The sequence below is a fragment of the Myotis davidii genome, unplaced genomic scaffold (assembly GCF_000327345.1).
Source record: "Myotis davidii unplaced genomic scaffold, ASM32734v1 scaffold6, whole genome shotgun sequence".
NCBI classification, from domain to species: domain Eukaryota; kingdom Metazoa; phylum Chordata; class Mammalia; order Chiroptera; family Vespertilionidae; genus Myotis; species Myotis davidii.
Window position 1 is genome coordinate 17,671,106 of NW_006383011.1, and position 15,469 is coordinate 17,686,574.

General features: G+C 36.6%; 1 protein-coding gene across 1 annotated transcript in view; it reads left to right on the plus strand.

Annotated features, from left to right (window-relative positions):
• The window catches only part of LRPPRC (leucine rich pentatricopeptide repeat containing), a 79,874-nt gene that overhangs the window by 31,082 nt on the left and 33,323 nt on the right, over positions 1-15,469 (plus strand). The window contains exons 23-25 of the mRNA XM_006778688.2: positions 9-216; positions 9,151-9,275; positions 9,765-9,871. Coding sequence (XP_006778751.1) covers positions 9-216; positions 9,151-9,275; positions 9,765-9,871 — 440 coding nt within the window. The remainder of the gene's footprint in view (positions 1-8; positions 217-9,150; positions 9,276-9,764; positions 9,872-15,469) is intronic.

A 15,469-nucleotide genomic window follows, 5' to 3' on the forward strand; every position in this document is an offset into this window, starting at 1 on the left:
CGTTGTAGATGCTATTAACATTCTAAAGGAAATGAAAGAGAAGGATGTTCTTATCAAAGATACAACAGTCTTGTCCTTTTTTCACATCCTAAATGGCGCAGCTTTAAGAGGTGAAACTGAAACAGTAAAACAGTTACATGAAGCCATCATAACTCTGGGGTTAATGAAACCAACCATCAACATATGTTCCCCATTGGTCACTCTATATCTGGAAAAGTAAGTTAATTGAATTTTGAATTTTATATGTTGGCATTAAAAGAAGGAGTCTAATCATTTGGGGATTATCACTACTGTTGTCACTACTCTGTGGTGCCATGGAAGCCTTGAAGGCTATTTGCCAAGAATAAGAGGACTTATATGGACGAGGTGACCTTTCAAAGCACCAGCAGCTCTGAGGTCCTGTGGATTACTTCTTGATGGGATGGTCTATGGTGAATTTTTGTAAGGCACGTGATGATATTGCATGAAATCTAATTTTTTCCAGTTTTGAGCCTTACAAGTGTTAATTATTAATAAGTGTAAGAAAGAAGGATTCCCTAGGGTTTTTGATTATGCATCATGACTGTTAATCAGGTAACAGTGTAGCAGCATTTCTTCAGTGTTCCTTTTCTCTATCTAGTGTTTTAACTGCTTGTACCAATATAATTTTTCTATTGTAGAAGTTGTCTCTGTGCCTTGTGAGATGAATTTTTTTGATAGGGCAAGGTTTACTCAGTTTAAAATTGTTCTATTTGAAATGCCCGTATTAGTGTCCAATTTAAAGTATTATTTGCAATGCAAATCATGAAATCAACCTACTCTCTTGTAATGAGTGAAACATTTTAGTAAGATGATTAAGTACCCTTTATTATCTTTTCCTTTTGTGTGTATTTGTTTTTTTAATTTCCTAGATCTTAACTCTTTTGTCATCTTTTCCATGGCGTAATGCAGGTTTTAATCTACTTATTTCCTGATTGGGGCTTTCTGATTTTAGTTTGGATGTTGTCCTATCAATGCCAGGAGGAAAAGGAAAGATACATCTTAATGTTCTTATATTTTTCCCAATTTTTGGTAATTTTTCTTTATTTATTAGTCGGTATAATAAATAAAATGAGTGTTTTAGTATTGAATTTAAAATGTAGAATAAAAAATATCTTTATGTTAGGCAATGTGTATATAAATATATATGTATACACATATACATGCACATACATGTTTTATGAAATAATTCCTTTGCCATGCTATTGAAAAACAGTTTGTCAAGTTAGATGATTGGCCAAATCTTAACCTTCACAGTCTCAGCATTGCATCCTTTTAAAGAAATAGTGATTCAAACAGTTACTGTGTTATTGAGTTCTCAGGTTCACAGCCAACTTTATATAGAAATCCTATAATTAATATGCTTCCTACTAGAATTTTTTGATTGTTTAAAAAAGACCCATCTCTGCAAATTGCATGTGGAGCTCTACATAGGGATTTGAAAGAATGGGCCCAGTGCCCAGAAAATTAGGCCCTCCTCCACTATTGAGCAAAAATAAAATAATTAACAATAAAAATGAGGCCATGGTAGAAAAGTATCTTACAAATAGAAATACTTTGAAGACAGAGGAGACATAAAAGTTTTCCAAAACAGGTCTGCAGATGGGGCTCATGAACCAAGAAGAGCTTACCCAAGGAATATGGAAATACCATGGGTTTCAGCCTTAGACTGGGGCTTCTCTGTGCTTTTGATTATACAGTACAGCCAGAGAATTGCATGTCTCAGTAAAATTTGACTGTCCCTGTTAATTGGACTAGAGAAATCTAAATTAGCGTATTTTCTTTAACAATTTCTTACTTTTTTCACATACATGGAGAAATTATTACCTTTTGTTTTTATTTGCCTAGGGTCTGGGTTTTTTTTTGTTTTTTGTTATCTTTGCTTTGCAGAGATAGTCTCCATGACAAGACCTTTCACATTCATCTATCATAATTTAAAAGGTTTTTATGATTGTTTTAGGGTCACGAGGACAATAAAAAGGATACAGAGGAAATTTCATGTTTATAAATTGCACAAAACAGTAGCAGCTCTCCTAGTTGGGGATAAGTTAAAGGAAAAAATTGACTTTGAAACTTTTTTCCAATTGTGTTTTCCCCAACCGATGGATGTTATAAGCTAATTCAGAATCTTGACAAGTGCAATACTAGGATTAACTAGTCTGCCAAAAAGTCCACATGTATTTGATTTGATTAAATATGTTTAATCTTCAGTAATATAATGTAATTGACCTTACCAGTTAGGAACTCAACTGGGGAATGAGCCTTAGTTATTCAAACTTGAGATAAAATTACGAAAACATTCCAGAACATTGTATAAAATCTTCATCTTTTCATTCAAAGGCAGCATTTTTTGGGGAATGTCATTGCAATGAATCTAGAGAGGCTATTACTTACATATTGTAATTCTGCAACAAAATCATGAGAGTGAGTTCCTTAGAAAGATGATGTTTAAGATTTAGTAGATTTTAATTTTGAGCTGACTTTTTCAGCATTAGAAAAAAACATGGGAGAAATTAACACTGTCAGTTTGTTACTTGGATAATGTATAAAAAGCTTTCTGGATATGGAAAATAATGTGTTTTATTTTTATTTATTTGCCAAAATAACAACAGGTTTGCCCAATTATAAACAAGTCGATAAACTAATCTGCTTCTGTATTATCAAAATGATAATATTTGTGTTGAACAGAAAAATAAGCAGAGTTGAACATTTTCATATGTTCCTTTACATTAGGATTGTTCTATAAGTCAAGTGTCTACATGAAGTCCAAATGAATGTTATTTTAAACATTTTCTTTTATGGCTATTTATATTTTTAAAAATTGAGATCATGCCTGATTCTGGGAAATGACCTGAGTCCTCCATATTAAGGAAGAAAGAAATGTTTTAAAATAGATTAAAAAGTTTTTGATTAGTCTTTTTGCAGTGATAAAGGAAATGAAATTAATAAAATCTCAACCATTAGGTTTAAAAGCATAAGAATTTGATGCAGTTTCAGATTCACTTGTTTTATAGCTGATCTACTTTTGTTTCATTGCATATGAAAAATATCTCAAGCTGTTTAACTGGATTATTTAGTAAAACTGTTCAAAGAAGCATTATTTTTTGCTTTCCAGTAAGGATTTTTCTGTGCTGATTTGTGCTGTAATCTGTATGTATCCACATACATTTCATTTAAATGAATCAATGGACTTTCTATATATCATCCTTTCAGAGTCTTGATAAATTAATCTTGAGTTCTTCATAAAGGTCATACTTTCTGTTAGCTATATGTTTTAAAACTCACGGTAACACTTTAATATGTTACATAAATGGGAAATATATTTTATTAAATGCTGGTTATTCTGTCATATACACTCCCCTTCAATTTTAGCATCTTCATTTGTACTGGATACTTTTATTATTTGTGGGAATGCTTGCCTTCTAGAGTAAAACTCTTTATGTTCTGAAAGGAAATTAAGGAGGTTTGGCTCTTTTACTCCATTATTGCAATTAAGAATTTAGCATCATCAGTGCCAAGGGACAAAAGTGTTTCATTTGCCCTAGGGGGATAGGACAGTGATAAGATGATTTTTCGTCAAGGATCGTTGGGTCGTAATTAAGTTACATTCCTGGCTATTGCTTTCTGAAGGATGATTGGTAAATGACAGGCTTCATGTGCTTAGTGCGGACAGTGTGCAGTAGGGCTTTTTCTCCCTCTGTCAGAAAATCCTGTTGAGCCTGATAATGTAAATGTGGCATTTTATTCTGAACAAAAGAGCAGGGAAATGAGCTATCTTGTCTAATCATTCAGTTGTTTAACACCGACTTCCAGTTTAGACTCAATTGGCTGGAAAGCACTTGACATGTGAAGTTAGTTAGTGCTGTTCGGAATGCATGTTTGAGTAAATTTTAAAGTAAGTGACAGCTAAATTGTACCTAGGGAAATTACAAAGCCTTCAACACAGTTAATTTTTTGGGAAGGATTAGTTGTAATTGCAACACCAGTCTCCTTGAAGATTCCTCATTTATAGATGATGAACAGAAAAAAAACACACATTTTGCTCTTGCAAGGGTTGGTTCTCTTAACAGAATTTTTGTGAAGGTGATGGTTTCTCCTGAATTGATTTCTCTCCAAACTGCAGATGGGCTTAAAATTTATAGAACAGTTTGTTTTTAGAATATTACGGTGTTTTTCCCCCACCTTTAAAAATCCCCCCCCTCCCAAATCCTTCTTTTCTCTAGTAATTTCAGATTTTGAGAGCTTTTTAGTTAGTAAGCCCTTTAAGTAAATTGCCACTTCTGTAATAAAGCATTATTTTGGAGCACTTTATTTTTTTGGTTGTTAAAATTAAGTATACTCTGAAATTGAAAAGTTTACTATAACTAATGAGACTAAGTTTAAAGCTACTGATAGGTGAATAGATGGAGGTCACTGGTTGTTCTTGTTCTAAAAATTCAAGATCATATGAAAGACGTTTGTGATTATTAAAGTTATAGTTAGGAATTTGGGTCAGGAGTGCTTTGTTTCTTGGTACTTTTAAGTAGATATTTTTATGGTCAGTAAATACCTTATATGAATGTATGTCCAGTGTTTGTTTTTCTGTCAGGGACATTATATCATACTTTAATTTCATAACACGGACTAAAACCAGAGGTAATATCATGTTTGCCTTATGAGCTTAAAGTTTGCCTCTATGTAATAATGCAAAATTAAGTTTCTAGTGGTTTTATATAAGTTCAGATTTCCTTAAACAGTGAATTAGAGATTGCAAAAATGAATTTTTAATATAAGCTAAGTGAGTCTATTCATGTTAATAAATAAAACTTTCTTTTAAGTGATTGAATTACTTATTAGACTCAGGCTATTATGTGTATATGTTCTTAAAATTTAGGATTATAGAATCTTTCTTCTGTTCTGCCTTTATTTCATAGACTTACAGAATTTTGATAAAGGTTATATGAAGTTAATTTGCATCAGTCAAAATATTTTAAAATGATTGCCTACTATTTTGTAGCATATATAGTTTTATTCATGAAAATTACTTTATGCATTTCACTGAAATATTTTTTGGGATAGTCTAGTCCAGCCGTGGGCAAACTACGGCCCACAGGCCGGATCAGGCCCATTTGAAATGAATAAAACTATTGAAAAAAAGACCGTACCCTTTTATGTAATGATGTTTACTTTGAATTTATATTAGTTCACACAAACACTCCATCCATGCTTTTGTTCTGGCCCTCCAGTCCAGTTTAAGAACCCATTGTGGCCCTCGAGTCAAAAAGTTTGCCCACCCCTGGTCTAGTCATTGAACTATCACAGTGGAGTTTTTTAGAGATAATAGTAATTGGTTTTCTTTTAGTAGTTGAAGTTTGTGAAAGCAGTGGCTAAATTTTTTTATCAGAAATGGACTTTGTACACTTTGTGACCCATGTACTATCCTATATAACAAACAGCTAATATGCTAATTAGACCAAATAGCAGAACAACCTCCTGGATGACCTTCCTGACAAAGCCAGGCCTGCGAGGGCCAAGCCCTTTGCATGAATTTCGTGCATCCGGCCTGTATTATATATGTAAAAGTCTGAACACCTGAACTACCGATTGCTTTGACACGCACTGACCACCAGGAGGCAGACGCTCAACACAGGAGCTGCCCCCTGGTGGTCAGTGCACTCCCACAACGGGAGCTCTGCTCAGCTGACCGAACCGGCCCACCAGCCTGGCAGCAGCCACTCCCTCCCTCAGTAATGCTGTAGGTCCAATCTCCAGAGAATGGGCCAGGCACTGATGGACCAGCGCTGCCCAACAGCGCCGCTGGCCTCCTGGAAGTCAGCCTCGAGCATCGCGGCCACTTCCCCCAATAGATGCTCCGTAAGGAAGAAAGGATATAAAAGCGGCCTCCAGGTGGCTCCTGACAACCGCTCAAACATCCCCAGTGACAAGGGCATTCCTCTGCCCACTGGGAGGGCCGATCTCATCCCAGCCCCCACCCTCTCACCCTCCTAGGGACCCCACCCGTGCATGAATTCATGCAAAGGGCCCCTAGTTTGTATATAAAGTTTTAGGAATTATGCATGTAAGAGTGGGCAAAAGTAGGTTTATAGTTGTAAAACATAGAATACAATAATTAATAAACAATACAAGAATAAAACTGTTTTGTGTACCTCAAAATTGTAAACCTACTTTTGCCCACCCCTGATATACTGAAATAAGTATGGAATCAAAGTTTTGAATCCAGAAATAATGGTTATCCACAAGATTTCTTGAAAAGATTATTGTTATTTCAGAGTAGAATTTTAAATTCTAATCTTTTAAAGTGTACAAAGGAAATCACAATCATTTTGGGTCACAGAAACTAGAAGTATACTGATTGGTAGTGTTGTGCCCCACATTTTGGGTATAAAGTTTCCACCTTTTCCTTTTGATATTTTGCTGCTCTTACTGACTTTATCCTGCCTAATGAAAGTGGTCTTTTCAGGAGATTATTTTCTCTGCTGGTGTGAAACATTTGAGCTGATAAACCTAATAAGCTCAAATTCATAGAACCAACCTCATAAGTATTAGAACTGGGAGGGAACCCAAAGGTCCATCAGTTCAGCCATTGTGTTAATCTTTTCATCACCACTTCTAGGAATGTATCACATTGCTGCAGCTGAACTGCATGCAGTACTTATCAATAGGATTGAAATTCAGAAGTCTCATGAGTATACAGCTATTTTCATAGCAATGAGAATATAGAGACTTTTTCATTTCCATCACCACATTTCTAAGCTTTAATAGGAAAAATTAATAATGATATCAAATGATATGAAGAAGGGATACTTTTATCTCTTTTTAAAGGGACATGATCCAACCACAAGTCAGAATGTAGATAATAGGGACTGGAAAGAACAGACTAGTCATTAGTTCATTTATATCATAAGTACCGCTTGTTTAAAATGTTTCATTATAGATTTCTATTTCTTTTTGTTGGCAACCTGAGGGCAGTAACATTGGCATTTAAATTTCTAACAAACATATGAATTATTTACATTTTGATATTTTTGTCTTTTCTGTTGTTGTTCTGAGCATGGATAATCTTTAGAAGTATATATTTGGAGCCCAAAGACTATTAACATGTCTCTTTGATTGACAGAACAATTATTCATTCACTTATTGATAGGTTTGACCTAATGTAGGGGAAATACAATTGAGACATTACTACTCTAGTTTGGGAATTGATCTGAAAAAGCAAATCATACCACTTTTAAAAACTCAGTTATGTGTTAGCTTTTCTCTTAAAAATATTTTAGTAGTTTTCCATGAAAAGGAATTGTAGAAAGGTAGTAACTGAACTTGTGTCTGAAGCAAGGGGAAATACTGGTTACATAAAGCTTTATATCATATGTGGTAGCTACTGTAGCATTTCTCTTGTATGACAGTAATCTAGCCTGCAACATCTACTTGCAGTTTTGAAATTAACCTGTAATTTAGTCTTCACCCCAAATGACAAAAATTCAAATGACTCTGTGGGGTGCCAAAAGATGCACTGTAAACAGGGCCCAGTAAGAGGATAAGGTAGAGTTCCATCAGGACAGGCTCTTTTTCACCGTGTCAGTATTATTGCAGTGAAATTAACGCTTCTTCATGGTATTTTACTCTTTTAGTACAGCTTAAAATCTTAATCTAGATAAAATAGTAATTCAGTCTAGGGCAACATAACATTTGTATAATGGACCAAAATGTTAGGGCTTCAACAGAAAATTTAAAAAGGCTTTTTTCTTTTGAAAACTGTTACTTGTGTGAGAGAAAGGTGTTTTCTCCACTAATGTTGTCACTGTCATTAGTACTTTGGTCCATGTCTCTAACCATGCCTCTTTTTTTCTTTTTCTTTTTTTAAATACATTTCCTGCTTTCTTTAAAAAAAAATCTAATTTCTGATTCAAAACGGTATCACTGTATTAGGTTAACCAGACAACAGTGCTTTTACTAGTAATAGAGCATAATGTATAATGAGGCATACTCCACTGAAAGTGGGTGGCCCAGGGACCTGATGGCAGTACCTTTCTTCCTCTGTTAACCTAATAGTAATCGGTTAATCTCCAAGTGTCTTAATTTCCTCAGTTACTTAATAGTAAAGGATGGTGGCAGATAGAATTGGATCACATAATCTTTACAGCTTTCCTAAGGTCTTGCATATTTCTCATACTGTCATTTCCTTTTAAAGGAAAAAGTAGTTTTTGAGGACCCACAAGAATGTATTTTCACACTCTTGTTTAATGACTTTAATGAAAATATCTTTTTCTATTAATTTATTACTATATAAGAGAAGCTTTTACTTTATAATTGGAAATTATTTTTAAAAGCTTAGTCTCTAATGAAAAGCCTTTTAAGAGTTCTAGAATTCACTGACCATAAGGATATTCTAGTTTTAGCAACAGTAAATTTCTGTGTATATGAATTCTCAGGTTATTTTCTCCTTATCTGGAAAGATAGCAGTATGAAAAATATGATGGTAAAGTTGAAAGTGCTGGGAAATTCCTTGGTAGCTTTGATAGACATTTAATAAAGTGTCTCACCCTGGCTGAGTGGCTCAGTTGGTTGGAGAATTGTCCCATACACCTAAAGATTTGGGGTTCAATTTCTGGTTGGGGCACATACCTACGTTGTTGGCCCGATCATCTCCAGTCAGGGTTCATCCGGGAGGCAATCAATTGATCTATCTCTGTCTCTATCTCAACCTCTATCTCCCTCTCCCTCCCTACCTTCCTCCCACTCTCCCTCTTTCTCTAAAATCAATAAATATATCTTCAGCTGAGGATTAAAAAATACAAAAGTTTCCCAATTTGGAATTATTGAGAACCATAAACACATAAGTAGTTAGAAAAATATTTGATAGTAGTCTTTGTTTTTAGAAGTAATGTATTCTTAAAGTAATCTCAAAGAATGCCTTCATCTATTTGGAGTTTTTAAAAGTGCTATTTAGCAAGTGAAATAATAAAGATGAGGCAGGGAAAACTGGGAACTGCTAATGATGCCTGTACTCTGAACATTTATTTATATATAAGAAATATTTCTCTTTTTTTTTCATTTTGGCTTTGAGGTTTTCTGCCTTAAATAAAGCTCAGTCATATACATCTCATTCATTGTTAATATTTTTATGTTTCTAAGGGATGACTTACCCACTGCACTTGAAACCAGCATTGACTGCTATAACAAGTATAAAATATTACCAAGGATTCATGATGTCTTATGTAAACTGATAGAGAAAGGCGAGACTGATCTCATTCAGAAAGGTTAGTCATCTTTTAATATCTTGGTGTACTTGGTGTTTGTCCCCCCTCGTCGCTTATTTAATCTTCATGCATTGCTGTGAAGAGAAAATTAAACACGAAGGCAAGCACATCCAGAGATATGTTGTTACACTTCTAAATTAAAAAGAACAATATCAGATAGAATTTCAGTATTATAAATGTCCTTGATTTTAATAACTGTTCATTTTGAAAAGTAGCCCCTCTATTAATTTTTGTTCTACTTCTTGGCAATCTAGCTTTATTAGGATTTTTTACCTTTATTGTCACCAGTTTTCTTTGAAGCTAGTCTTAGGTACTTAATGTCATAAATGTATGTAGTTGAATAAGAAATGTGACAGAAAATAGGTTGACATAGATCTTTAAAATGTTCTAAATATTTGTTTTAAAGTTTTCTTGTTTTTTTTTCCAGAGCTTCAGTGATTTTATATTTCTCTTTATTTTTTCTTCTGATATGTTTTCTTTCCTCCCTAGCAATGGACTTTGTGAGCCAAGAACAAGGTGAAATGACAATGCTCTATGATCTCTTCTTTGCCTTCCTACAAACAGGAAATTACAAAGAAGCCAAGAAGATCATTGAGGTGCGATTTTAACTGCAGTATTCTAATAGTTCAGCTATTTAGAGTCTTAGGATGGGTTTAAAAATTTTAATCTTTAATTACACTTGTTCTAATTCATGTTAATATAATTCAATCCCAATAGTGGGACAGTAGTGGGGGGAAACTTGGCCAGCTTCTTTATCCTATATAATAAAACCCTAATATGCAAATCGACTGAACAGTGGAATGACCAGCAGAACAACCAGTCGCTATGACACACAGTGACCACCAGGAGGCAGATGCTCAACGCAGGAGCTGCCCCTGTGGCGGTCAGTGTGCTCCCACAGAGGGAGCACCGCTTAGCCAGATGCCGCCGCCGCCTCCACTGTAGGCAGGCAGTCACCCCCTAAGGGTGTCCCAGACTGCCAGAGGGCGCAGGCCGGGCTGAGAAGCATGTGCGCATGCCTCCCTCAAGTCTCCCCCCCACCCCCAGTGCATCGGGCCTCTAGTTATATATAATTACAGTTCAGAAAAGGCAGCCTAGTTGTATATTGAATTTGTTTCCTCACTTTGTTAAATTCACTGTTATATATCAAGATGATATTTGCATAAATCTTGGATTGTGGAACAGTTAAATTAAACTTCCAGGATTTGGGGGACCAGGGTGGGGAACCATGGCCAAGCTGGAATGGGTCATTTGCCAAGGAATTCTTTGTTCTTAAAAGCAGTGGAATTTAATTTGCTGCAGTCTATACTCAGATTTATTTGTAATGCTTGTCTACAAGTTAATCAGCCAAACAAGTGCTGTCTGCAACTGTTTGGCATTTAATTTAACATTTCTTCTCTCTTTTTTTCTTTAACTATGGTAAGCAGCTTATGGGAAATAGTAGGTGATAAACCTGACCTAATTGGGTTTCGTATATTTTATCTAAGTTTGAAATTTTGCTTACTGAAATCGATTAGTCAAAGAATGGGCAACTATAAAGTCTGTACAAATTGTGATTAATTTCACTACTAAACAAATCTGTGTCCCCTAAAAAACAAAACATTCCTCAGAAGATGGACACATATTTAATGTGATTATATAAATTTGTAAACACTGAAGTAATCATGTTTCCCTTAGATCATACTTTGCTATTACTTTGTGTCTTTTTCCAAAAGTGCCCATGATGGATGGTACACAGAGGTGGTGTTTGGACATCTTGTTTGTATATTGATGACTGCTTATCATTAAATTGGAAATGTATATACATACCCATAAAATTTTTAGTTTCTATTGATGCTTTTGAAAGAAGAGAAAAGTCTAGTATGGAAAAGGACTGTGAAATTAATTCAGGACTTCTCTTCTTGTCTGTCTTATACCTCAATTGATCCTCCTGCCAGAGGCACGTGGGACATGCTTTCTTGAACAGGTGTTTCTATAGCTCGAGTAGTTCATTTGTAATTTTTAGAAATGGTATAAATTCTTTCATTGTAAGTGCACAGTATGTATATCTGAAATTATGAGGGGAGCTGCCTGCCTGTTAAGTTCTGCTGCTCTGTATGCATGGTATCAGTATTAGCAGGACACTGATCAGAGTAGAAATTAAGCTCAGATATTCAGATAATAGTGATGAAAGGTTCTACAGTAGATAATCATGTGTCTCGGTATATAATACGCAGGACAAAATAGGAAGAGCCAAAGGTATAGAGTGAGTTCTCCTTTTGCCATCTACTTGCTAGTGTGATAATGGGCAAGTTACTAAACCTTTTTATGCTTTCTCATCTATAAAAGGGAATACAGAATGGGACAAAAATAGGTTTACAGTCCATATGGAAAATAATGCAATAATTAATAATACAAGAAAAATTGTTTCTCATACTCTAAACTGTAAACCTACTTTTGCCCCACCCTGTATACTATCTTTTTAAGGTTCAATCACATAATGTATGTAAAGCAGCTTGCCTGTTTCCTGGATTATGGCAGTAATCAATAATATTAATTTTCTTTGCTCCTGAAAGGTACAGATTGTATTTTCTTTTTTACTCCACATAATTCACAATATGATGCTTAGCATAAGGTACGTGCTTTTCGCATGAATAGGCAATGAGCAGGAATACTCTAAATCTTTGCCAATGTACAACATCACTGAGTGTAATCATTTAGGAATGGCTGTCTACTGATGACAGAGTAAGTTAGGACTATATCAGCATATGAAAGAATATTATAAACTAGAGGCCCAGTGCACAAAAATTTGTGCACTTGGGGGGTCCCTTAGTCCAGCCTGTGCCCTCTGGCAGTCTGGGACCGCTCTGGGGATGTCCACTTGCCCCTAGGGGATGTCCCTAGGGGTATCGAGCCTAAGCCAGCAGTCAGACATCCTTCTGGCAGCCCGGGAGCCCTTGGGGGATGTCCACTTGCCAGCGGGGAGCAGGCCTAAGCTGCAGTCGAACATCCTTACCGCTGTGCTGGTAGCCGTCAGCCTGGCTTGTGGCTGAGCAGAGCACCCCCTGTGGGAGTGCACTGACCAGCAGGGGACAGCTCCTGCATTGAGTGTCATAGTGACCAGTCATTCCCAGTCATTCTGCTGTTAGGGTCAATGTGCAGATTACCCTTTTATTATATAGGATACTGAGTAACGTTTTTATCATTCCCCAAAATGCAATAGTGTCTTACCAATGGGTTGATTCATTAGGGTTGAATTTCCAAAACAAAATATACAATGAAGTTTCTTTGATTTGAAGCACTGTGGTAGATAAGATAAACCAGTGATTAAAATGACCATAGATGCCCTAATGGGGTTGGCTCAGTGGATAGAGCATCAGCCTGCGGACTCAAGGGTCCCAGGTTCAATTCCAGTCAAGGGCATGTACCTTGGCTGTAGGCACATCCCCAGTGGGGGTGTGTGCAGGAGGCAGCTGATCAATGTTTCTCACTAATCGATGTTTCTAACTCTCTATCCCTCTCCCTTCCTCTCTGTAAAAAATCAATAAAAAATATTTTAAAAAATGACCATAGACTTATTTTTATACATGGATTATTGTGGGAGAGGATGGGATTATAGCTGTTACTTTGCTTTATGCTTTTCTGTATTTTCTGAGTTTTCTGTAATGACTATATATTTTTTTTTCTTATACTCAGAAAAAGTGTTTATTTTCTTCCCAAAAAAAGCGTGAGAGAAGTGAATTAGACTAAGATCAATCCTCAGTAACATATAAATGTTACTCAGTATTTATAATATTCTTTCATATGCTGATATAGTCCAGTTATCTGCACATATTAATCTCACGTTCAAGGAGATTAAAGCTGGCCCAGAATTTAAAAAAAAAGAAAAAAGGAGCGGTTGGGAGCTTCAGTCACCCCCAGCCTGAAAACAGCCCCCAGCCCCTCACCCAGGCTGGCCAGGGACCCCAGTGGGGATCCCCACCCTGATCCAGGACACCCTTCAGGGCAAACCAGCCGACACCCACCCGTGCGCCAGGCCTCTACCCTATATAGTAAAAGGGTAATATGCCTCCCAGCACCAGGATCAGCGGAGCTGCGAGGCCTCCCAGCACCGGGATCAGTGGAGATACATTTTTATGTTACTGGAATATAAGACTGAGAAGTGTTAACTGCTATAAATATAAATAGGTATGCAAGTTCAAGATTAGAACTTATTCTTTAGTAGGAAATTAGGTAAGATTTTCTGGAGGATATGGGGTATGAAGAGGAGACTGATGGGTGTGTTAGTACTTAACATGGGGAGTTTGAGAGGTTAGGAAGTATTAGAGCAAAGAAGTAGAAAAGGGAAGATCACTATATATTCTCTACCCCCCTCCCAGCTTTATTGAAATATACTTGACTAATAGTACTGTGTAAGTTTAAGGTGTACAGGGTATTGATTTGATATATTTATATATTATAAAATGATTACCACAGTAGCATTAGTTAATACCTCCATCACCTCATATAATTACCATTTCTTTTTTTTTAGTGCGAGCAATTAAGATCTGCTCTCTTAGAAACTTTTAAGTAAATAATACGGTATTGTTAACTATAAACACCATCCCTCAAACTGGATGTTTTTACCTTGACCAACATCTCCCCATTTCCCACACCCTTTGAGCCCCTGGCAACCACCATTCTACTTTCTGTTTCTAGGAGTTTGAATTTTTAAGATTCCACATATAAGTGATATCAACAGTTTTTGTCTTTCTCTAGTCTGACTTAGTTCACTTAGCATAATGCCTTGAAGGTCCATTCATGTTGTTGCAAATGACAGAATTTGTTTCTTTTTCTTGCATGTAATATATACCATATCTTTATACATTCATCATAGACACTTAATTTTTTTCCCATGTTTTAACTATGGTGAATAATACTGCAGTGAATATGGAACACAGAAATCTTTTGAGATCCTGATTTCATTTCTTTTGGATATATATCCAGAAGTGTGATTGCTGGATCATATTGTAGCTCTATTTTTAATCTTTTGAGCAGTCTTCATACTCTTTTTCCATTCCCACCAACAATGCACAAGGGTTCCCTTTTCTCCATATCCTTGCCAACACTCATCTTGTCTTTTTTTTGGAGAATGTGGAAGGGAGGGTGAGAGACAGAAACATTGATTGTTGTCTTCTTTATGACATCCAATCTAACAGATGTAAGGTAATAAATAACTCATTGTGGTTTTGATTTGCATTTCCCTGATGATTAGTGATGTTGAACATCTTTTCATGTACTTATTAATCATTTGTATTTCTTCTTTAGAAAAATGTTTATTCAGCTCCTCTGCCCATTTTTTAATTGGATTGTTTTTTGCTATTGAGATGTATGAATTCCTTAGATAGTTTGGATATTAGCCCCTTATTAGATATATGACTTGCAGATATTTTATCTCATTTTGTAGGTTGCTTTTTCATTTTGTTCATTTTTTTCTTCCACTACGCAGAAGCTTTTTAGTTTGATGTAGTCCCACTTGTTTATTTTTGTTGCTTCTGGTTTTGGTGTCTCATCCAAAAAATCATTGCTAAGACTAATATCAAGCTTTTCCCTATGTTGTCTTCTAGGAGTTTTATGGTTTCAGGTCTTGTAGTAAAATCTTAAATCCATTGTGAGTTATTTTTTGTGACTGGCATAAGATAGGAGTACAACCTCATTCTTCATGTGACTATCCAGTCTTCCCAATAACATTTATTAAAGAGGCTAGAGGTACACGAATCCGTGCATGGGTGGGGTCTCTTGGGGTGGCCTGCGGAGATCGGGCTCCAGCTCACACCCCCAGCCTCGCAGCCCCACAACCTCGCAGCCCCACCTGGCAACCCTGCCTTGACCTGACACCGCCCACTCACCTGCTCCACCATCCTGCCTGCAGGGCCATCAATCGGGGCTCCCCCTCCCCGCCCCCCACCATCTGCCGGGCAATTGGCAGGGTGATTGGGCTCCTGCTTGCACCCGCCTTGGCCTGGAGCTGCCCGCTCACCTGCTTCACCATCACACGGTGGTCCTGCTCTCATCAGGGCCCATTGGGGCCTGCAGTGCCTCCACTGCTGCCTGCTTGCTGCCTGCACTGCATCACCAATGCCCGCCATGTTCCGCACTGCCCCCTGGTGGTCAGCGCATGTCATAGTGAGCGGTCAAATTCTCAGGGACAATTTGCATATTAGGCTTTTATTATA